This window comes from Artemia sp. Qi Xiang Cuo, chromosome 1 (assembly GCF_049724085.1).
Source record: "Artemia sp. Qi Xiang Cuo chromosome 1, ASM4972408v1, whole genome shotgun sequence".
NCBI lineage: Eukaryota > Metazoa > Arthropoda > Branchiopoda > Anostraca > Artemiidae > Artemia > Artemia sp. Qi Xiang Cuo.
The window spans coordinates 86,303,482-86,328,884 of record NC_142794.1 but is presented as its reverse complement, the minus strand read 5'-3'; the positions used below and the strand labels follow the sequence as shown (position 1 = coordinate 86,328,884).

At 34.7% G+C, this 25,403-nt stretch overlaps 1 protein-coding gene across 1 annotated transcript in view; it reads left to right on the top strand.

Moving 5' to 3' along the window:
* LOC148956860 (uncharacterized) overlaps positions 1–25,403 on the top strand; it is a 161,120-nt gene that overhangs the window by 46,216 nt on the left and 89,501 nt on the right. The window contains exons 5-8 of the mRNA XM_089092306.1: positions 11,045–11,225; positions 14,202–14,509; positions 18,602–18,791; positions 23,023–23,175. Coding sequence (XP_088948432.1) covers positions 11,045–11,225; positions 14,202–14,509; positions 18,602–18,791; positions 23,023–23,175 — 832 coding nt within the window. The remainder of the gene's footprint in view (positions 1–11,044; positions 11,226–14,201; positions 14,510–18,601; positions 18,792–23,022; positions 23,176–25,403) is intronic.

Genomic DNA, 25,403 nt, shown 5'->3' with positions numbered 1-25,403 from the left:
AATTTTCATAAAAGGTAAAACAGTTTGACAAACACAGATTGTTCCCAACAATGAAAGCAGCAAACTTGGCTTTTAGACTTTCTTTTTGTTTTTGTCTGTCTTAAGAACACGATCAGTCCTTGTGGTGAGCTTTTCGATGTCTCAAGTTTCCTAATACATTTACTATGCTTCCCATTCTTTGAATATTAACAGAGTTTGAATTTACTACAGAACAAGGGCTAACTGCAATACGAACAGAAAGCCCTCCCACCACAAAACTTGTCCTTAATATGCTACCCATAAAATTCAGGGACGCGCAGCTAGCTTCGCCTGGATTTAGCTCTTCCCTTTGAGCCTACTTTTTCGGGACGGGGTTTTCTCTATTTCCCTTTTCTTTTTGATCTTCCTTCGCCCTTAAAATTTTCAACATCAATTTGAAAGATGACGAGTTTTCCGAAATGATGGTACTTCCAATCAGATTTAATAAGTATCAGACTAATTAAGTAAAACGCACTAATTTTGCCACAGTAATAATTACCGCTGGAAACTTAGGTTTGAGATTTAGTTAAGATTTGATGCAAGAAAACCATTCGATTCATAAATTCGGAAAAATTTGCCAAAACTATCAATCATGTAATAACCAGAGGTAGATTAAGGGGAAAGCCTCATTAATATCACGGCTTCTACCTATGGATGAGATATACTTCTGTTTTTTGTCTTCTCAGTCCTGTTTTTTATTCCTATCCATATGAATTTGTTCAAAAAATTTGGTCGAATTTTTTCGACTGTATTTCGATTTGATCGATCTGAACATCTCTGAAGACTTATTTACGTAGGTGTGTGTATAAATTCTAATAAGACTGTGACCTATCGTCAGCTGTAAGCTGCACACGGCTTACATGGCGACTCCCCAGCTATTGTATATTGAAGTGATATTGGAACTATACTAACCACAGATCTAGTTTTAGAGATGATCTTGACCTTTTTTCCCTAGAAAGTAACAAAAGAACTGAAATATATTGCTACTCGACATTAAATAATAAAGCAAGTAGTGTTCTCAACTAAAATTAAGGAACAATATCAAAATTTGAAGGAACAGAAATTATTTTGTTTATTATTGGGACTACCCCCTCCTTAACCCCTCGCTTGTTATGCCAAATTTTTAGTGCTTGAAAAAATCTTTTTATTTTTCAATTGAACAACCCTTGTGTTGTAGGATTCGTTCTTAAAGCATTGGGACAAAGTCAAAGTTTTAGCGTAAAGAACGGGGGATTGGTAACATTGGTAATGAGGAGGTAACAGCACCCCTAATATACGGAATAATTTCTATTCGGTTTAAGTTTTAATGTTGCTCCTTACTTTCCATTGAAAAAAAACTTGTTTTTAAAATTTATTTCCGTTCGTTTTTCAAATCATGCCCAAGGCCAACCCAATTATGATATAGGCTACTTGACCCATAGACCCCCCAATTCCTTGCTGTCAAATTTTATGCATGAATAATTGTAACTTGATCGGTAGCGTCCCGATTTTTCATTTTCATTTTTTTTCTTTAGGAACAAAAATGTCGGATTATAATTAAGATTTTGAACAAAATCTTGAATATTTATTCAAAACGATGAACAGTAGTTTTGTTGAATAAGTCCTTTATAATAGTTTTATTACAGAATTTTCGATGGACAGAAAGGGGTGTTATTGTTCGTATGGATGGAAATTCTGCGTGAACCTTACTCTTCTACGCGGCTGAAGCCATTGCAACCTCTACTATAGGGTTTTCTGATATTTAAGAGCAATGAAAATTGTGTATAAATTGGAACATTGAAATATCACTATTCCAAATCGCTGAAAATAAAGCTCCTGGTAGCATTTACCTGCATCCTCCCCCCCCCAACAAAAAAAAATTATTGGCGGGACTTATGATACTCAACCTCATCTTTCCTGCCTCTGTGCCATTGAGGATGTGAATACAATATGTTTAGTCCCATAGAAAAGATTGACGTTATAGGAGGGGTACTATTACTCCTCCCTCTATTACCAATAATAAAGGCATAGACCAAAAATTTTCCAGGAGTAAAGAGGGGTTAGATGTAAATTTCCCCCTCCTTCCCCAAAACTCATTCTATATTTATTTGAAGGCTCAATGAGAGTTGGGATGGGAGTCGGTGTATTAAAACACAGTCTTTGAGCCGTCTTGTCTGCCGCTTACAAAATGACCCATCACCGCTCCTTCGTAATAGCTGATGTGCACTTACACTTCACTGTGTATAAATTTGTCTATGAAATATGAAGCAAATCTGTTTAGGTAAATGAAACTTTAAAATAAATGTAAAGAATTTTTTGCAACAAGAAGGAAGTTATTATTCCGCAGCACATTTATTTAGGCTTAGTCTAACTGAAGGGGTATGACAGATTGATTTCTACCCCCACCCTCCGCCAAACCTCTTTCAATATTTATCTGAAGGCTCTTAGAGGGTCACACAATTTGGGCATTGAAATGCGTTGTTTTTGGCATTTAAACCCCCCCCCCCCCCCCCACTACACAATTCTACGACCTCCCCTTCTTCATAATAGCTGATGTCCAATTATACATTACTAAACATAATTTCAAGAAAAATCAGCTGAATCAACTTACTTCAATTAAGTATTAAAATATAATCATTTATCCTGTATGGAGAACGTGACTTTCCAGTAACGAATGTGCCACCACGGGGCATAATTTTTTTCAACTTGGTCGTCTTTGGGGCAAAATCGTAGTTTGGTGCCACATAAATGGCAGAAAATGACCATTTATGAGGGCATAATCTTTTTGCTCAGATAGGGAGGATACTTGAATTTTTTAATTTCCATTCGAATGAGCCCTCTCCCGATCTCGTCGGACCATTGTTTTTATACGATCACCCCTGGAAGAAGCAACAACAAATAAACACGCACTTATGGCCTTGCTTCTGGCAAAAAAAAATTCCAAAATTCCATATTTTGTAGATAGGAGCTTGAAACTTCTGCAGTATGGCTCCTTGACATGCTGAATTTGATAATGTGATTTTCATTAAGATAGCCTGATTTTTTTGGGGTGTTTCCCCCTTTTTTGAAAATCACGCAAATATTTTCAGGCTCGTAACTGATTGATCATAGGCAAAACTACCACAAATCAGCATCGATAAATTAACGAAATCAATAAGACTCCCAAATAGAGATAGGTCCTTTTATTAGACAGTGAAACGAAAATATAAAAACAAAGACTCTTAATATTTTGAAGACACAGTCGGTCATCACCATCAGTAGAGCTACTAATATATCAAAGTTAAAAGAAACTGCTTTGATACTAAACAAAATAATCACTTCCGGGTCAAAGCAAGTTACCGGTCCATTGACTTAAAAAGTTCACTATCTGTTCTTTAATTTCTTATACTGCGTTGAGTATAGGTGGGACAATTTTCTTCGAAATTGCAGGTCAAAGCAGGATAAAATGAATATTTGAAGAATAAAATGATAAATTTAGCAGCTGTAAATTCAACATTATTTCATGTTTAACTAGAAGAATATTCAACGCAGTATTACAAGATTCAGTTAGTGAACTTTCTAAGTCAATGGACCGATAACCTGCTTTGACCTGCAATTTCGAAGAAAATTGTAGTACCTTTACTCAACGCAGTATAAGAAATTCAAGTGAACTTTTTAAGTCAATGGACCGGTAACTTGCTTTGACCCGGAAGTGATTATTTTATTTAGTATAAAAGCAGTTTGTTTTAATTTTGATATGTTAGTAACTCTACTGATGATGATGACCGACTGTGTCATCGAAATATTTAGAGTCTTTGTTTTTATATTTTCGTTTCACTGTCTAATAAAAGGACCTATCCCTATTTGGAAGTCTTATTGATTTCGTCATAGAAAAGGCAGTGTGGTTATGGAGAAAATAGTAACGATAAATTAATGAAACCCAAAACGAAAAGAAATTACAATAAATAACCGAGTCAAACTCAAAACGAGCAGATATTAACATGAATAGGGCTCAAAACCCCTGTGCCTTCCCAAGGCCAGAACATAAATTGCACTTAACGGAAAAAATATAAGTGTTTTTACTTTTATAACTTTAATAAATCAAATAATATTAAGATTTTGATTACTAAATATCAGTAGGCCTATATGTATATTAAACTGACAATGCACATTCATTTGTATTTTTTCAGTAAAGTGCAAATTATGTTCTGGCATTGGGAAGGCACAGAGGTTTTGAGCCCTATTCATGTTAATATCTGCTCGTTTAGAGCTTGACTCGGTTATTTATTGTAATTTCTGTTCGTTTTTGGTTTCATTTATTTATTGATGCTGATTTGTGGTAGTTTGATGCTTGGTAGATTATTTGATTTTATTTTTGCTTATTTTTGGTTTAATGGAGTTCTTTACTTTTCTTTGAAAAACTTATTTTTTGGAAAAAGTTTTTTTAATTAGTCTTACAAAAAGCGGAAGTCTGAAACGATTTTTTTTTGTTTTTGCATTGAGAGTAAAAAATTCGACCTAGTGGAACCACAAGTCATGAGTATAACTAGTTGTTGCTGCTACAATTGCCAAACAACCTATCACAACACATAGCTGCCTGAGGATAACACAGCTATACACAAGCCTACTCCACCCTACCGTAGCAAAATCAGGTGTCTTTAAAAGTGAATTATCTGTCAAATAGGGGTGAAGACAGAAGCTCTGAAAATGGAAGGAGGGAGTCGGATTTTGTGTAGATCTGTTGTCCTCGAGTGGCTTTCTACTGCTATGAATTTCTAATAGTTACAGTAAGATAATTTATCTACTTAATAATTGTCCTTTAACAACCATAACCTAAATATTGGATCAGTTCGCCTGATTTTTGAAAAAGGAAGGAAGCACCCCCTAAAAGTCAAGGAATCTTAACGAAAATCAAACCATCAGATTCAGGGTATCAGAACTACTGTCAAGGTTTAAAGCTCCGAAAAGATCGTTAAAGATCTGCAAAAATGTGAGTATTGTATTTTTTGCCAGAAGATAGATCACAGATGTACATTTTTTTTTGCGCGGGTGATCGTATCGAACCAATGGTCCTAGAAAATCAAGAAAGGGCTCATTCGAAACGAAATTGAAAGTTCTAGTGTCCTTTTCAGGTGATCAAAAAGATTGGAGGGCAGCTAGCCTCCCTACCTCGTAATTTCCCCCAAAGGAGTCCCATCAAAATTTTTAGATAGCCATTTTGTTCAGCATAGTTGAAAGGTCCATTAACTATGCCTTTTAAGATAGCATGAACCCCCACAGCCCCCTGGGGCAAGGTTTTCAAGCTATGAAATTTGCTCATTGTTTACGTCTAGTATCTTTTATTGGGAAGTAGACATACATTTTTCGGTTGGGGGGGGGGGTGAATTTCTGGGGGATTTTTCACGGGGAGAATTTTCCATGGGGAAAGAAGTCTCAGGGGGTGAAATTTTCAGGGGAAATATTCAAACGGGCCACATTTCCTAGAATTCCTGTACGAAATTTCTTTTATGTCTTACTTTCTCTGCCGACTCAATTTTACATTCGGAGATATTAAGGATAATTGTCCAGGGTAAATTTTTACCAGGATTTAATTACATAGTGAATATTTCCTTGGAACAGGGGGAGTTTTACAGTGGACGGGGAACGAGTTTTGCGGCATTATTTAAAAAACGATCAGAAATAAAAAAAAACAAGCTTTTTTCAACCGAAAGTAAGGAGCAACATTCAACTCAATATTACGTATATGAAGGGGGTTGCCTTCTCCTCAATACCTCACTCTTTAAGCTAAAGTTTGACTTTGTGTCCCAGTTCTTTAAGAACAATTCCTGAAACACAAGGGTTGTTTAATAAGAACAATTAGAAGCTTCTTGAAAAGTACTAAAAAGCTTTAGCGTGAAGAGCGAGGTCTTGAGAAGCAGGCAACCCCCCTCATATACTTAATAATTTCTGTTTGTTTTAAGCTGAATATTGCTCCTTACTTTCAGTGGAAAAAACTTGTTTTTTTATATTAAATTCTTATATACATGGGCGTAGAGAGGGGGAGGCAGCGGCCCCCCCCCCTAGACCTTCAAATTTATATTAGATATGGCTGAAAAAGCGGATGGTTGGAAAAGCAGTTGATAAAAGGTAGACGGTTGAAAAAACTGGAAACAAATGGAAATTTATTCAATTCAAACAAGAAGCAATCATCCATAATGTCTTGGAAAGATTTAGCTGTAATCCAAAAAGATTAATGCTGAAGCATATTGATGATTAATAATTTTTGGTGATTACTTATTAATAAGGATTTCATAAGTATGATAGAACTTGCTGGCAATGTAAGGTTTTGTGAACTGCCAATATAACTTCAGCTCCCCCCCCCCCCGCCCTTCATCACAGAAGTGGCTGCCCCCTCCCCTAGGCAAGAAGCTACGTACGCCCATGCCGACATAACTTCATCTCCCCCTCCATCACACTATCGACGGCCCCCCCTAGACAATATGCTGCCTACGCCCATGCTTATATATAATGATGGAAAAAAGAAAAAGAAAGAAAGCGGTTCCATTCTCAATATCTTTTAGTGTCGATTTATTTGTTGTTACTGTGATATATAATTTGTATTCTTCAATCTTCATGGCTGTTTTGTATGTCAATTTTCCTGTTCTTTTTACTTTAGCAGTGGAGGTTCCATACCGGTAGTGCTACTTAGCGAAATGTTTTGGTTGGGGGGGGGGATGTATTTTCAAAATTAATGAGGGTTGGTACAATTTTTTCTGTTTTGTTTATGAAATATGTGTCTTTGTAGATGTTAAGAGAGATTAAACTGAAATTGAAATATGGTTTCATTTTCCCCCTAAAATACCAACAAAGATATTTTACGGGGATTAAATCTTGGAAGAGGGTAGTGCAAAAAATCTAGAGAGAGGTAAGTGTGACTCTAACCTCTTCTGTTGGTGTCTATGCCCCATCCCGAACATGGGCGTAATTTCGTCAAAAGCCTGGGGAGAGGGGCAAAGTAGGAGCCGATTTTCCCAAGTCAAATGGAAATGGCCAAGTGAAAAATGAGCCATATAGTACCTTAAATGCAAAGGTATATTAAAGGAAATTGGGAAAACAGAGGTCTGACATGCAGTTACCCCTCCCTGCCCTATAGCAAATTTCACCCCTGATTCCAAACGAGATGAAACCCCTTGGAAATGAAACATTTGCTACGGCCCTGCTAGTAAGAAAATGTCCCGAAACTTAGCTTCGAGATTCAGTTACGATTTGATGCATCTGAACCATTCGAAATGTAAATTATAAAAATTTTGCCAAAACCATCAATCTTGTAATAACCAGAGGTAGATTAAAGCGGCGTTCACAAGCGTGTCTAGCTAGAACCCCATGTCTAGACACGTGTCTGGCCAGAATCCAATGTCTAGGCAATAGCCGTTTACAAGCAAAATTTGGTGCTTAGTTAAAACTACAAATTTAGGTTCAAGTCTTTATTTCTTGCCAATTCAGAGAGCTTGCTCGCAAAAAATTTACAAATCTGCGATTTCGATTTTTACTTTCGCAAAGTAATAGATAATACGAACGAAAAAATTTCTTCAGGGGGTTTCACAATTGTGTCTGCTGTTGCATATTTGCCTAAAAATGAAAAAAATAATTAATGAAAAAACGAAAGTTGAATGTCAGTTTAAAAATGTTAACATAAAGGATGAAAATAGTGGAACCTGACACATTCTGATTGGCTGTAATCGAAAATCCTAGACATTGAGTTCTAGAGTCTAGAACTCTAAGTTTAGCCAAGCGCCTTGTCTAGCGTGTCTAGCTAAAATAAGCACCGAAATTTACTTATGAACGGTTGTTGCCTAGACATTGAAGTCTGGCTAGACATGGGAATCTAGCTAGACACGCTTGTGAACGCTGCTTAAGGGTAAAGCCTCATTAACTTTGCCGCTTCTTGCTATGGATGAAGTCAACTTCTCTTTTTTCTGTTCTGTTTTTTGTTCCTATCCATACAAAGTTTGTTAAAAATAAGGTTTTAAGAAAAATATTTGTGTATTGTTAATGTATTTCCACGGTGAAAGGGGTGCCCTGTGGCGGAAGGGCACCCCGCAAAACCCGGGAATGGTATTTTTATGTAGTATGCCTTGTCTTCATCAATTATGTTTGGCTACCCAAATTAAAAAATAAAAGATGTTCTTAAAGTAGCATGGGCGCCCATAAGCTGAATTCCAGGGGGGGGGGCAAACCTTGTCGAATCGGTACTTTTAATGCTATATAATAGAAATCTCAGAACAAAAATATAAAAACAAGGCAGCATCATTCAGCCAGGGGGGGCCCCCGCCCCCCCCCCCCCCCATATGGGCGCCCATGTAAAGTAGTGTTGGTGACATTAAAGTTAGAAATTAAGTGGAAAAGATTATTATGTCACCGAGAGGAGAGGAGGTGGGATTAAAGAAAAAAAAGAAAAAAAAGTCTGTGTATATATATCTATATGTATTTATCTATATTTTAATAGGATTGTAATCTATCGACAGCTGATCACACGACTTGCATGGAGACTCCAGCTATTTGAACGGATATTTGAACTATACTAACCACACATCTAGTTCCAGAGGTGATCTTGGCCGGTTTGCCCTGGAAACTAACAGAAAAACTGAGATGTGTTGCTACTCAACATTAAATAATAAACAATTTTTTTCAACTGAAATTAAAGAGCAATATTAAAACATAAAACGATCAGAGCTTATTCTGTATACGAGGGAGCCGCTTCCTCCCTAATCCCTTCCTCGTTACGCTAAAAACAATTTGTGAAAAGTCTCTTCTGCCAATTCAACAGTGTTTCGTCAGTTGTTATTAAATAATTGGGATGAAAAGTCAAACTTTAGCGTAAAGAGCGAGGGATTGAAAAGGGTAAAGCTCCCTTTAAATTGGGAATAATCTTTGTTTGTTTTAAGTTTTTTTGTTTCCATTGATTTTTGAATTAAAATCAAGTTGCTGGTATCTAGCCGTGGCTAATTGTAGAAAAAACCAACACAGACAGTCTGAGTGAGAGGCAAAGCTGGCGTAAGCCTTTTTTAGGATGGTAAATAAATGATGTCATTTCACTTGTTGATAGATAGTCTATCATCCATTCATCCATCCATCCTGGGACATTACTTAGGTGGATAGTCATATAATTAAGGAATGATCGATATATTTTGGTTTACTCATGACGTACAATGTGCACTAGACATGTATGCAAAACGGGGGACTGAATTTGCCTGGACGCACAGGCGAACAAGTTGCCTAAGCCTAATAGGCTTGTCCGCTTTGAGTCTCAGGTGGACTACCGTGTTTTATGATTCATACATGACCAATAATTCTCCTGGACTCGCTGGCGAACGGGGAGACTTATAGTTTTCCAACTATTTGGGTAAACGGCATGGGTAGTAGCGGGAGTAGTATGCCGTCGTAGCCGAGTGGTTAGAGCCTCGGATTTGGAATCCTATGATCATGGGTTTGAGTCCTGTTGTCGCTGATTCTTTGATTTGGCGTGAAAGTCAATGGTGTGACCCAGTAAGCTCAGCCAGAGTCGACCCAGCTCTAGATAAGTACCTTGATAAATCTGGGGGGCGGGGGGGTCACGAGAAGTGTCGGATGATTTGCCCCCAACCATGCATTGTACTCTCTGCAGAAGGCATTGAATCAAGAGATCGGTACCTGTGCAACGCAAACCATTGGCCAGCATGCGAAAAAAATTAGGTAATGCTCCTTACGTTCAGCTGAAAAAAACTTTTTTTTTATAAATAGGAATTTCAAATTTTTCTTAAATCAGGCTCGGGCCTAACCAACATGTGATATGGGCCATTGGCCCCACAAACCCCGATTTTTTCCTATTAAATTATATATATCAGTAATTGTAAATTCATTGGTAACGTCCCGTTTTTACATTTTTTTTTCTGTTTAAGAATTAATATTGGATGAAATTGACATTTTGGACAAAATGTGAATTTTTAGTCGAATTTTTGATGAACAGCAGTTGTTGAATAAATCCATTATAATATTTTTACTATAGAATATCGAATGGACGGAAAGCGGTATTAATGTTCAAATAAACCGACAGTCTGCGTGACTTTCGGTCTTCTACGTGGTTGGAGCCATAGCAACCTCTAAAATAGTGTTTTCTGACATTTAAATACATTGATCACATATGTTAAAAAACGTTATTTATAAGTAAAACTAGAGAAGTATTGCTGTTTTCTCTTCCCCCCCCCCAAAAAAAAAAATAGTTGAATTGATTCCTGACTCCCAAAATAGACTCGAATTTGTTTTGCCTCCCATTGGTTAGCAACTTATTGGGTATGTTTGAAAACTCAAATAAACCTAGGAGAAAAACAATATGAACTAAAAGTGGGTTGTAATGATTCTGAAACCCCAAATTGGGCCAAACGATTGTTTTCGCCAATGAGGTTAAACTTTTAAGGCAAAATAGAGGGGAAAATAAGACTAAAGAAGACAGTAGATTTTGGAAGAAAACTTGTTTATATCAATTCTAAGCGCGGAAAATTTGAATTTTGGGGTTGCTTCAGTCATATAGAAAGATAAAATATAGAAAGATAAAATCACTTAGGAGAAGTGATGTTTAGGTTCTTTTTAGTTAATTTTTATTCGCTATTTTGGAGAATTTAGTCTTATTTTTTAGAATTTAGAATTTTTAGAATTTTAGTCACGTGAAAATTTAAAATCTTGATATTTTAGTCTTATTATTATATTCTAGTCGATTTTTTTAATAAAATAATATTACGTTTTTAATTTTAATATCCTAGAAGTGTAAATTAAAAAAAAAGATAAACGAATCTGAAAAGAGAAAAGGCTTAATTACTGAAAGAATTGTGTTTGGGAAATAGAGAGAAGCGAAATACTGAAAGTTATATGTTGTGTAATAAATTATATGTTGAATTTTTCATTCGAAAAATCTAAATTACCAATAAAAGAAACAAATCTGAAAAGAGAGAAGACTGAAAGAATTGTGTTTGGGAAAGTGAGGGAAGCGAAAAATTAAAGTTGAATATACTTAAAAATCATATAAGACTAAGTGTTTAATAATGCTCTTTTTTAGGAACATCAGAAAATGGAGTAGAATCAAGAAATTCGATCAACTCGAGTGCTCTGTATACTTTAACGAGGCAGAAGTCCACTGAATTTTTAATTTTTGATTTACGAGACGCGTCACACTTCCAAGAATCGCATATCAAGCACCTCAACTGTTTCAGTATACCAGAAAAGTTTATAAAACCAGGGTAACATAATATTTCCTAATTTATTATAGCTCCTGGTCGATATTTTAGGCCAAATCAGTTAATATTTCTTAGGCTAAAACCAACTATTCGGTTTTAAAAACCAGGCATATATTTTGTATTATTTTGGTACAAAACAACCATCCAAGATCGCGGGGCAAGGGGTGGCGGAGGTATCACAATGAAAAACATCTCCAACCACCCCATTGTGTCTGCCAAAATGTTTTTGTTCATTGATAAAAAAAGTGTTAGTTTAGGGGAGTTTTCAACCTCGAAGCAGTACCTCTGTGTAAGCAAGCAAAACATCCAATGTTTTTATTTCATTTTTTCAGGCGTCAATGGTTTTTTAGCATTTCTTTTTAAATTAGCCTAATTTTAGAATAAGAGTTAGTATTTTGGTACCACAAAAACAGGTATTATTTTGGTAAAAAAAAAACCAGACAGTTTAGGGTAAAACCAAATCAGTTAATAGTACGACACCTTTAGGTTCAAGATGTTGGTGATGAAGCGCTTGAATAACTCTTAGCTATGTCTTTGTTCAGATGTCAAACTCCATGCAATTTCACATAGTAAAAATGTGTTTTTGATGCAATGAAAATGCATTCCTGAATGAAGGAGAGTCCACAAATGTATATTTGGGAGCAAATTTTGTTGTTTTTATATGAGAAATATTTTCCCTGCTCAAAGATAAAAGCGAATGTAAAGTTTCATCCTCTGCTCATTGGGTAATTGGTTTTAGATGAGTTGCTGGAAAGAAAGAATATTTATTAGTTTATTTATTTACTCTCAATGTAGAGGAGTCTATAAAATACGTAAATCCAATTGCATAGGTGTTTTAACAAAAAGAACATAGCAAAAATGGGCTTAGAAATATAATTCAATAAATTCATGTCAAATAAGAAAAACTAAAAAAAAACTAACATCTGAAGTATTTTTGAAATTCTAAAAAAGAGGGAGAGGCATATGGAATATATTCAGACTTGTAGTAATTTTTTTGTTATTTTGGTCTTTGCTAATTCTAACGGTTCTGTGATTTCAAGTCTCGAAACTATTACTAAGACAATTTGAAAAATCAAGTAAAAACTTACTATACCGTATTTAAAGTGTGTCTAAATAGAACCTAAGATATCCTGATGATAAACACCATATAACCGTATTATAGATCCAGATACCTTTTTAATTTTTTTCTTTAATATTCAAAATAAACATGGAAGGTAATAGTGGAAATAGCAGAATAGTAATAGTATTAAAACATCTCGACCATTGTTCGCCATATAATATATGATTTTTATTTTATCGGCCCGTTTTAGAACGTCAAGAATCTTTTAGTCTCTTGGTCTGTCATAATTTAAAACCTCCCTTGTTCTGTAACTTCTTGTAGTGGATACTGATAAAAACCTTCATAGTAAAAATGCGCTCCGGGTGAAAAAAAAGAAAACAAGTCTTAAAATAATTGGACCCTTTTTTGATAAGCCATTTTTTTAAAATCAATTCTGAAAAGAAGTTTTCGGACCCTTTCGGGTTCGCCAGTGTCCCCAACCTAATCTTTAATCGTAAGTTGGGTTATCTTTGGGTTATAGACAAATTAATAGAATTTTCTAGTTGTTCTTGTAGACGAGCCCTATTTTCAAGCGAACCAATCTTTTTTTGTCCACTTTTTATTGCACTGCAACTCCCTAGCGCCCCAAAATGAAGACTAAAATAGTCTTGTCGATCTGAGAAAAGAGCCCCATTGTCTCAATGACCAGAGGATCTAAGTTTTAATTCCATCAAGAAAAAATATCATCTTCTGGTTCCCTTTTTTCGGGATCCATGACCCCCAAAACTAATTGATTTTACATGTTATGATCCTCTTGGTCCAGAATCTATGAGCGTAAGTTTCAACTTTTTTAGAACAACAAAATTTGCAAGCCCTTTTCTGGTCCCAGTTTTGGGTAAGGCAATATAGGACAACCTCGTCGCAGTGTAACAATTTTACCCTCTTGACAAGAATAAAGGTCCCGTTGGCCCATGGAACGGTTTCTAAATGGTTGAAAGTTTCTAGCTGATTTGACGGCTTAAATAAGTCATTTTTTGTTTGTGTAAAACCTGTCTGTGAATAATGTATGATTTGCTTAACTTAGGGCTGTTATTCCCCTAGCTGCATTGCTCGTGCTATCCATAAAGGGGAACAATTTGGACCTTTCAACTTACTTTAAGAAAAAAATAATTATCTTGAAATTTTGTCTTGGGGGCATTTGAAAAAGAAAGGCTCGGAATGTGATATGGTTGCCAGACAGTCACCATTGGTCATTAAAAAAGAATACTATAATTTTCAGTTTCCTGTCGAATGAAACAGACATGCAGTGGAGGAGGGAATGGGATTAGCCCCCGGGCTCCACCCGAAGTCCTAAACTCTTTTGTTCAAATTATCAATTTTTTTTTATTAATTTTCCTTCCCCCGAATTAGATATTTCCTTCGCACATACCTTTAATGAATCCGTTTTTTAAGTTTCTATGGCCATCTGTTCCGTGTGGAGGGACTAAAGAAATGTGAACGGGAGACACTGTACGTTAGCAAGTCGACACTTGTGCGTTAACTCTGATCAAGAAATTTTGCTGAAATGTGTTTATTGCCCTCTGATCAGTTGCGGTTCAGGCCTCTCTTACGCCTGGGGCAAAATCTTGGTTAGCCCCCCTCCCCCCGTACCTCCCAAAATGTTACAGACCAAATTTTTACAAAATTTTCATTTATTAACAAAATGTTGCCAAATGCACCCTCTACTATATTTAAATAAAAAAACAAAAAAATACAAAATGGTTATAACCGTTAGATTATTTATTTGAAATTTTGCAGCCCTAAATTTCTTTGCCTGGCAAGTGCCCCCTGTCTCCCCTCTAAAAGTGCCTCTGATTGAACTTTCTGCTGATATTCAGTGGGACTAAAAGCTTGAAGAGGTAATTTCTAAAGAAAAACACATCATAAACTCTTAATTTTAGAACAACACCAAGTGTAATAAAAAGATACCTGCCAGAGACCACTAAGCAGATTTGGGACAGAAGAACCAGAGTTGACAAAATAATTTTGTACGACTGGGATAGCCGTGCTACTAGTCCTTCATCGACGATCCAGAGTCTCCTAACACTATTTAAGTGCGACAGGGACTTCAATACCAAGACTGAACTTCTTGTACTCGATAGAGGATATGAGGACTGGCTAATTAAATACCCTTTGCTGTCAACAAATGCCAAGACCAAGAAGCCTGAACAGAGTAGAACAGAAATTGCCTCTTTTTCTAAAATGGTTGGTGAGTAATTTTTTTTGTGGTACTTATTGGTTTGTACCTAATTAATATATTATTAGATATATTATCAAATTATTAATCAATATTAACGTGTTATTAATATTGATTTATTAATATTTACAATAAGTTATATATATTAGATATATTAAATAACAATTAAATTAAAAACTTTAGAATCAAACCTCTATTTTAATTTTTTATTTTAAATATTTTTATTCTGGTGCCCTTTTAAAAATACATTCGTATATATTTTTTAATATATTTAGCACTGCAAGGGCTGGTTGTGGTTGTTTACACGGGGAAGGAGGGGGTTTACAATCTTGTGTGTGGAGCTTGAGCATCGTAGGTGGCAAATAATTCCGACTTAAGAAAAGAATGGCTCTTTCCCTCATAGTAATAATTTTACCAGTAGTATAGTTTATTTAATATATTTATGCAATTAATATATTAAATATATTGATGATTAATTCTTTGTGAGCGCTCATTGTTTGGCATTCTAATGTTCTTCCTCTTTTGGTCTTGTTCAAGAAAAACTTGAAACCATCTTGATACAAAACTCAATTTTAATAGGTAGACTGTAGTTCAGCTTAAACGTAAAGAGAAACGGCTTGACGTCTGTCGGAAAAAAAAACTGAATTAGTGTCCCGTATCACTAGGATCAAGATGGAATTGTTTTATTATAAAGTGCTTATCGTTTCATGCGCACAAAAAAATTTTTACAACTAATTTTTCTTGTCTTATTGCTTCTTTGTTTTCCTGTTTGATGTATAAAAGGGCTGAATCTGTAACTCTGCCCATTTGTGTAAATATATACACTCTTGCTGGAATTTCCATGATTGGAGAGGCGAGAATTCATCAAAACAGCAACAAAAACAGGTGTAACAAGAATCCTAATATTTTGGGATTGCACTAGGTGATTGATGTTATTATAAACTCTGTTAATATCAAGATATGCCACGAATAATTGGATCTTGAATTACTCATCTCAGCAAACACGATGTCCTACAAAAATGTCCAAAATGCCTACACAAACGTAAAAAGTTCCTTCTCCCTATTCACTGTCAGTCTTTGCTTCTTTCTCTGAAATTTTAACCTCGGAAATTTCTAAGCTTTTCCTATTCTACCGGAAGACGTCCTGATTTTGTTTTGGTAGACTGTCACGTTTCATCTTTTAAAAAGTCATGATATTACGACTGAATTGTGTTTTTCGTACGACCTTTCGCTTTAACCACATATTCTTTTATGACTACTTGTCTGAAAGTTCCCCTGGAAAGGCACCTAATTTATTTTAATTATCTTTTTGAATTTTCCACGTTTCAGAACCAGACTTAGCAACTAATACAATATGAGTAAAATCTCAAATGTATTTTAAAATATGTTTTATTTTGCTCAGAAAATATTTATAATTTTCCTTATATAATAGCCACGTTCATGATAAAATATGCTAGGCGCCTTTTATTAGACTTTACTAGTGAAACTAGTTGTTAATTAGAGCATTATGGGCAGTAATTTTAGTTATGGCTTCCAAAATGTGATTATTATAATAAAATGTGAGGGTGGTCATAAGGCCGGGAACCATGGGACTTTGATTTTTCGAATCATGGATATTTAAACTTGCAAATATTATTTTTTTCTTTTTAATCATCGGGATGGCAGTTGTACTAACTTTTATTTGGTGGTTTTTCTGTCTCTCAGTAATGGCCATGGCTAAATATGGCCTATGGCTTATGGCTATGGCTACACCCACGACTGCATGTCCCTTAGCTATCTTCATTCTTGCATGCTTTATTGCGCGTAATTCTTTTTATCAGCAAATATTCCGTTTGCCCAGGGACAAGTACCCGGAGGGGGGAGGGGGCTAGGGGGTTTAAAACCCTCCCCCCGAAATGTTTATCTTACTCGTAAAAAGGTAACAAAAATGGATATAAACAAATTGTATGCGTTTTTTGAGGTTTTTTGTGTATCTCCCCCCCCCCCCCGAAATTTTTTTTTAGTAAAACCCCCTTCGAAAACAAATCCTGGGTACGGCGTTGCCCAGGGACGCACCTCTATCAGGTTTACTGGTGAGTATATATGTGAAACGCCTTGAAAATTGGGCTTTAGATTCGTCTTTTTTTGTACAAGTCTACTGGGGATGCAACTATGAGGAAGATGAACTTATGTGCTTTTTAGATAACCTTAATGTATATGACAGAAATTTGCAATTTACTCTTGAAATTGAAAATACAAGTGAAATTCCGTTTTTATATGTAATAATTGTTCGTGACAGTGATAAACTGGATTTTACTATTTACAGAAAACCTAAAAACAACAGCAAATATCTTCTTTTTATATCTGATCACAAGTTAAAAGACGTGTTGTAACTTCTCTCGTGAACAGTGTCCTAAATATTTGCTTGGATTTTTATCTTACATCCGAATTAAATTCTATGAGATATTATTTTTGGAAACGGCTATCTCATCCTGTTTATTAATAATACATTTAGCTATAGACTAAAAAGACATTCGCTTAAAGTCAAAGATCTTTTATCATGTGAAATTCCTAATAAAACTTCGAATGTAATCTGCCTTCCAAGCATACCAAAAATTACTGCGAAATGGAAAAAATAAGTTTGTAAACAAAATAATATGTATGTAGTTTTCAAAGAAAATTTGAAAACCAGGCAATTTGAAAACCATGAATTGAAAACAAGGTAACTTGAAAACCATGAATGGAAAACCAGATGATTTGAAAACCATGAATTGAAATTTGAAAACCAGGTAATTTGAAAACCATGAATTTTCTAAACTCTATTATAAAATTAGAGTTTTCTAAAATCTATTATATAAACAGCTTTGAGTAATTTTCGATTGACTGTCTATTTTCTAATTTCTTTTCACCAGTGTTTGGCTCTATTTGGCCAAAATTTTTGTTTTGTGGCAGAAAACGGTCATTTGTTGTGGTAAGACCCCAGTTACTCCTCAAAAGGGGTGTATTAAATACCATGTGACTGCGGCAATTCTTATATGGGTGAAACTCACCAAAATTTGGAAAACCCCTTCAACACCATAAGGATAATATAACCATTGGTTTAATTCTTTTTTTTTTCAAGACCACACTGCCTTTCTATAACGAACAAATAAACGTTCAAATGGGGATAAGTCCATTTGAACATTTATAAATTCTAATAGTGTTCATAATTCTTGTCATTCCGCTGTACGTCAGCAGCAATATTTTGGAAAACCCTAGCCTTGCAATACTTTTCGAAAACCCCTCCTTCATTTGTAATGGTTTGGGCATTAAACCAGTTGTACAAGAGGCAGTAGATTTGAAACTTAAGTAATAATACTTCTTTAAATAGAAATTGGGGTAAAGGGATAACAAGCAAATTTAATAAAAAGGATTGAGTAAATTATATTCCAAAACCAATTGTTAATACAAATGAACTTGGAAAATTTTAATCTTAGTTTTAGTGGTTACGTATTTAATTGGGAGCTTTATTTTAAAATTTATTATATCTGCTTTTATATCTATTATATATTTATTATATCTTAATATTTATTGTACAAAATTTATATTTTATTATTATTTTTATTTTATTTTATATTTGCGCATTGCTGATGACGGTTCTTAGATACAGATGCGAAATGTTAATAAAAAAAAATCACTCTCTTCAAATAATTTCTCAGTGTTTTTCCTTTTGTTGTTTGTGTTATGGAAAAGCAGTGTGGTCTTCGTTATTATTTATTGTGCAAAAAAAAAAATCAATGCTGAAGATCTTCATGTACTAACCCTGTGTTGAATTCTTCTTTCTGGTTTGGGAATTAATATAAAATAGTGTTTTATACACTGTTTGCTGACGTATTATATCGACTGGGCGAATTGGTACTCACTTGAATGTAAAGTCTTTTGACCCCAATTTGAATAAATTAAACCACATTAGTGAAGTAGTGTATCCAATTTTAGTGCACTTTAAGCTTTTTTACGTAATTTTTTATTAAACTTGCTTGTGGTAGGTACAGAAATTACTGTATATACTCCCGCATTGGCTGTTTATTCATATTTGTATATTTTCGACAAGTTCTGATTTGATAGAAGTTAATATTATTTTTTCAGCTGAAATAGATAATGAAATCACAGTAAGTCCAGGGAAGCCCAAAGTGGAACAAATTGAGAATCTCAGGTCAAAAGGATTGCTTGCCAACTTGCCAGAGTTTGATCGATCCAAAAAACCTGCTGCTGGCTTAAAGGATGTTCCTCTGGAGAACCAGAATTTTCTTGAAGATAGGAAATCGTCTTTGAATAGGTAAAGCTTTCAAATACCATCAGTTCCGTTTGTACTCAGGGAGGGTGGGAATTTACCCCCTTTTCCAGATTTCCTAACCTCCACTTCTCCCATTAAAAAAAACCACTAAAGTAAAAATGCCAAAATAATTATTTGGGTCTAATAAAATATCTGACTGTTATATCCCCGCCAATAGGAAGCAATTCCGAGACCCCTTTGATATGTATAGAAGGGCCTTTTAAAAACTCCCATTCTCAAGAATTTGTCAACATCATCAGTCGAATGAAAAAGTATGTAAGTCGCCACTTCTCATTTTCTTGCGAGAATAGGAAGATTTCCTGTAGGCGATAACTTGAAAACCAATCATAACTGAGGTTGGTTTTGGGTCAACTCCGCTAAGTCGTTTTGACATAATTAATCTTCGAGGGTATGGTATTACATTCAGCCAACATCAGTTATGAATGGAAACGTTATATCAGTAACGTTATATGGTAACGAATCAGTAACGTTGGTTTAGAGGTACGTGCCCCTAAAGTTAAGCGGTTAGAATTTTGAATCCCTCGTGTCTTAGAATTTTGAAACCCTCGATGCTTAGAATTTTGAATCCCATTATTTTAGCGTTGGCTAAAATAACGGGAGACCAATGTAGCAATAGGACTTTGAAGGTGCATTGTATGATTGAATATTCCAGTTATAGGGGAATTCATTTTTCAATATATGGCTTTAAAGGGATATACTTCTGCACTAATAAATTGAAGAAAAAAAAAAATCAAAAGGTAATAGTAAATGTGGTGGGTAAATTTCATGGTAAATTTGCAGTGGGCCATATAATTTAGCTAGGATGAAATACTACTGCACTAATAAATTTGAAAAAAAAAAATCAAAAGTTAATAGCAACGGTGATGTTTCAGGCAAATAAAATGGATATTTTTGAGTAGACAATGCAGAGACAATCGATGCTAAAGTTTTGGGTTTCAAATCCATAAATCCTACCACATTATAATTATTACCTTACTATTATTTAGCTATTATTTACTATTATTATTTAACTATTATTGCTGTAAAACTATTATTTTACTGAATATTTTAGTTGCTTTGCTTCATTTTTGTGTTAGTTTTTAACTAGATAATTTATATAAAGTAAATAGACTCATGATGAGATAGAATCATGATTGAATGTATGTTGATTCATTTTTAACGGAAATAACAAAATACTGAAACTTTGGATTTTGTTCAAAATCCAGCTAGTTTTGGGAATTAATAGGATTCGATCCCGCAATGAATAGAATGTTTGGTAAACATACAAACCGAATTCTGGCCCAGGCCTGTGTTGAAAAATGTAGAATAAGTTTTAGGAGACTTGTCAGTTTATTATTATTTAGCAGGCTTGATTATTTTACCTGTCCTGGCTGAGAGCCATGAAAATAGCTATATTCGCTTTCAGATATTTCTTTGGTGTAATTATATAAATTAGACCTTTCCTGGACGTTGAAGAGTAAACACCTCTGTTAAAATCTCTGAGCTTTTTGAATTTACACAAAGAAAAGGGCATCCAATTTTAGAGCGATTTTAAACCCGTGCTTGAACTTACGGTTGCTGTGGCAAAATTTGCCACATTTTGTGGCTGACGGCGGGGATAAGATCCCTGAATTTGTGAGGCATTAAAAGGGGGATACGGAATAGGGACAAAGTGCCTGCTGTTCTCCCTGCTATTCCCGCGCTGCCAAAATTGTACTTTTTTTTCAATTCCAGTTTTCCGTTTTGGCTTTTGATAAGTGTCTAAACTCTATTAATCAGTTTAATGATTAATAGGTATATATATTTATAGTATATTCAAAAATTTATATCGGTTAATAATTATTGGTTAATATATTAAACCTATTTATCGAAATTTTGATAACTTACCAATTCATTTAGGGATTTCTTAGCCTTTTCAATTACAATATTCACGCAAGAATATGTTGTTATAAACACTGTGTTATCATCTAATGACGTATGTCATACCCCAAAAATATAAAGACACACGGTATTTACTTAAGTCAGACACAGCATGGCCCATAACTTTGAACAAAGTGGAATACCAAAATAAATATCAAAACTTTTATAAGTTGAACCGTCGCTGTTTTAATCAATTTCCATCTAATCAATCACTCTAATTACTTTCTTAATAATATTTAAGCTATTTAAAAAAGAACTATCCTGCTCAATGAAATATCAAATTCAAAGATTTTGCCAAAATATATGGACATTGAAAGCAGAGGCGGTTTTAGTAAGGGGGCAGAGGGAGCACTTGCCCCGGCCGCAGAAATTTCAGGGGTACAAAATTTTAAAACAAATAATGTAATATTTATAATCATTTTGTAATTTTTGAAATTTTATTTCTATTAAAATAAAGCAGAGGGCTCAGTTAACAACCGAAATTTTATTTTTTCCAAATCTCCCATATAAAGTAGCAAAAGTCAGATTTGAATAAGAGAAAGATTTTTTTTTTAATTTGGCCTGAAAGTTTTTGAGTGACAAGAGGGAGGGGAGCGTGCTAATCAAGATTTCTCCCAGGGCGCAAGAGATAGAACCGCAATTGATTGAAAGTACTTATTCACCACGTTCATATGCAGATAAACTGTGTAGAATGGGGAACAGCGTCAACAGTAGAGTGGTCTTTCCTGAATCTGAACTGTGATATTGCGAGAAATCTATATTGGCTGAGGTGATTGCCTAGCCTTTTGTGCTTGACCTTTCTATATAGTTTTTAAAATGAAGCAACATCAAGTTCGGTCTTCAGTTTGTGGACTCGGTTTTTGACTTCATTAATGCAAATGTTTACTCTTTGCATATTTTAATTTTAGAAGAAACTTCCGTTTTCCAGTATCATGTTTATCAGATAAACAAGAAAATACAAATAACATACCATCACTAATTGATTGTTATCAAATTGAGATCCTTCTGGCGATTTTAAATTATAAATGTGTTTTTTTTTGCTTTTGCTCCTTCGTATTAGTTTCATCAATATTTATATTGACTCCCAAATTGTTTAATCTTTAAAAGGCTGAATAATTTCATTAAGTTCGCTAATAATTAGCGAAATAGCCTCCAAAATATCATAAATTTCTTCACTTCCAACGGCTTTTCGATTATCAACTAATCAGGCTAGTCTGAGTTTCAATCTTTCCACCAATATTTAACACTTCACTAACGATTTTCTGTGTACCTTTAATGTTCGCCTTGTCATTTTCAATATTTTTCCGTAATATTCTTGACTACAAAGACCTTTAAAGCTGATTTTTCCGGTGACGACCTCATATGACTGAATTGACATAAAGCGCGTACATTTTGTTTTTGCTCTATACGGAGAAAAATCCTTTTTGACGCATGGCTGTCTTGGAGTCAATTTTATCAATCTAATTTGTTCAGTTTCATTTGATTCTACATTATGTGATTTCAAGGTTCTTGTTAATGCAAAATGCAAGTTGGATAGAATTGTCTGGTGCACATCGCTTGCAGAGCTGCCCCATCCGTTTTATTTTTTTTGTCTCAAGAATCTTGTATGTATCGAATTAACGACGCTTCGTGACTACTAAGGTCCTTGCGTCGCCCCTGCGGTGTGTTGCTTCAGTGGGGTTCGATCTCTGGGCCCCTTACCTTACCAAGCTGAAGATAAACCCACTGCGCCACCACAGGACGCGTCAAGAATCTTTAATATTTCACTGAAAATTTTTCAAAAAAGAGAATTAGTGTATGGCCAATTAATTGTAACTTTCTGACTTTAATACATATCTTTTATTTTCCAAAGATGAGGGAAGGAATTTTGAATATAATCTATGCTTCTCGTTCTCAATATCTGGCATTCAATGACTTCGAGAAATTACGAAATAATAGCATTTATCATTTTTGATTTTTTGTGTTTGTTTATCTTCTACTTATCTTTTTTTATCTTATTCTATATTACCTTTTACTTTGTTGCGATATACTCAAATTTTCATACATTTTCTTTTCCCCTTGTGTTGTTTTTTCTGTTTCCCTACCTTTCTCAATACAGGCTGTCAAATAATAAAAAAATCACTTTATTCAATTTTACTTAAAAAAAATACGTTTTGAACAGAGATGGGAAATAGTGGTTGACTGATTTCAATTTGCATTTCAAAGTATCATCCAAACTTTGTCTGTAAAATTCCTATCGACTATATTTATTATGATAATAGTTGTAAATCTCTTTGCTTAATGAAAATATTGTACATGTTTAAATCTGTTTCAGGTCGAGTAAGACTAAGACGAAAAGCATAGCTCAGAGCTCAGAGGAGGTCAGTGGGAGCTTTGGAGGATGGAAAAAGAAAGAGTTGCTGAAGAAGAAATTAGAAAAAGTTTGGAAGAAAAAGAGATTGTTTATAATGAAGAAACTAATAAACAGGTAAATACATTTGTGTTTACCCTTAAAATGTAGTTATCACATAATAGACACGCATAGCAACATCAAAAGACGTTGAGGGCTCTGTTCAATTGATTTTATTTCAGATATGCTCTTTTTGGAGTCATAAATTTTTTCTGGGAGAGTTATCTTTCGAAATATACCTCTAATCCACAAAACAATTGACAATAAATCAAATCAACAATACAATTGACTATAAATTTTTACAATAAATCAAATCCACAATACAATTGACAATAACTCAAATCCACAATACTATTGACAATAACTTTTGACGATAACTCTTGTCCACAATACTTTTGACAATAACTTTTGACAATAACTTAAATCCACAATACTATTGACAATAACTTCATATGCTCATAAGACACATGCTACTGTTTGCATTCTAGATTTAAATACTTCCAGTGTCAAAATAAAGTCGAGATGTGTTTTTTAATTTTTGATACCTTTTTTTGCTGACTAGAGATTTTAATTTAGGACTTGCCTGAAGATAAATGCATCCACTCAGTGGAAAGGGGAGATGCCGTTTCTCATCACTTTTTGTGATTAATAATATGTTTATCATTTAAAACGGCTTAAATTAGTCCTGCTTAAGCATACTTTCATAGAGATATCAAAAGAGGAGAGGCCTTCAAAAGAGGCCTCCGGACAGGCAGTAAAAATGGTAACTTATTAACGCGAATACCACACTTCACAACTTTTTTATAATAAAAATCATTGCAAGCATCAAATGTCATAAATATATCTACTACCCAGAATGCAACTTAAAAAGTATTATCAACTACCGTTCTTTATTTAAAAAAAAACAACAACACATTTTTATTTAGGTTGATTATTATCCAAGGCCGTATCTCGGGGGGTGGGGGTAATCGGACTTGACCCCCCTCCCCCCCCCCAAAAAAAAAATTTCGTCACACCCGTAAAACCGAACCAAAAACCAAATAGAAAAATTTTTTTTGCGAATTTAAAAGTTTTTGTTACCCGTTTTTTTTTTAACTTTTTTGGGGGGGGGGGTTCCCGGTTTGACCCCACCCCCGAAATTTCCGTGCGTCTAAAAAACGTAACAGAAATGCACATTTACACATTTTTGATGCGTCTTGAAAAGTTTTGGTACTTGTATGTATGATATACTCCTTACCGAATATCCTTCTAAGATGTTTCTCTGACGCTCAATCCTAATGAAATATACCAAAGCAAGATAAAAATATAATACTTTAGAAACAAATTTGGGCTATATATTTGCACATTAGGGGGTCGGGGGTGGGGGTAAAGTATAGCGGGTATGCATGCCTAATGTGTTAGGTACAATTATTCTGCATATTACGTAGTAAGAATTGTTTTCTAACTTCACACTGCCCAAATACTTTATCACCATCCCCCGCACCCCTAATGTGCAAATATATAGCACAAATTATATATTTTTATCTATTCTGTCACTTCTCTTTGTCTTATCTGACGCTAAACTGAAAGAAACTAACGAAAAAAAACCGATCCTATAATGCGTCAATGAATGAACAACTTGAGCGGTAGGGGTTTTATCATAAAGTACAAATTTTTTTTGTACCCCCCCCCCCCGAAAAAAAAATACTCCTTCCACCCGAAAAAAATACCCCCCCCCCCTGAACAAAAATCCTGGATAACCTTTTCCTGTAAGTCTAAGCGAAGCTAAGAAAATATATGTTTTGGGGTTGAAAAAAAAGCTTCAAGTTTCAATTACTAATTTTCGAATTTTAATTCATGTTCTGGCGATGAAGGACAACCGATTGCCAAAGATACTCCTTTTCAAGCAACCACCTAGGGTCAAATGATCTGAGGTTGTTTCCGATTGGGGCGGGGAGAGATCGTTTGAAAGGATTTAAAAGAAATTGGAACTTAGTGGGAGGGTGTAAAGAGGGTAGCTTCCAATAGGTTGGCATGGAAGAGGAGTGTGTGCAGCTATTGTGGCTTCATTCGGGGTGGTGCCGCAATGAGTCTTTTGTAGTAGTATTAGTAGTAGTTGAAATAAACTTTCAATTTTAGAAGAAAAATATCTTTAAAGGTTTTTGTTTTCCTTGGGGTGTACCTGGCAGTGTCGACGTGCCCTGTAAGTTTATAGATCAGCAAAATTTTGGACCCATTTTAGGATATCACCGCCCACTAGAGCCTATTTGCAGCCAATTACTTTTAAATTTGGTTTCTACTTAGGGTTCCAGCCGGCGAAGAAATTT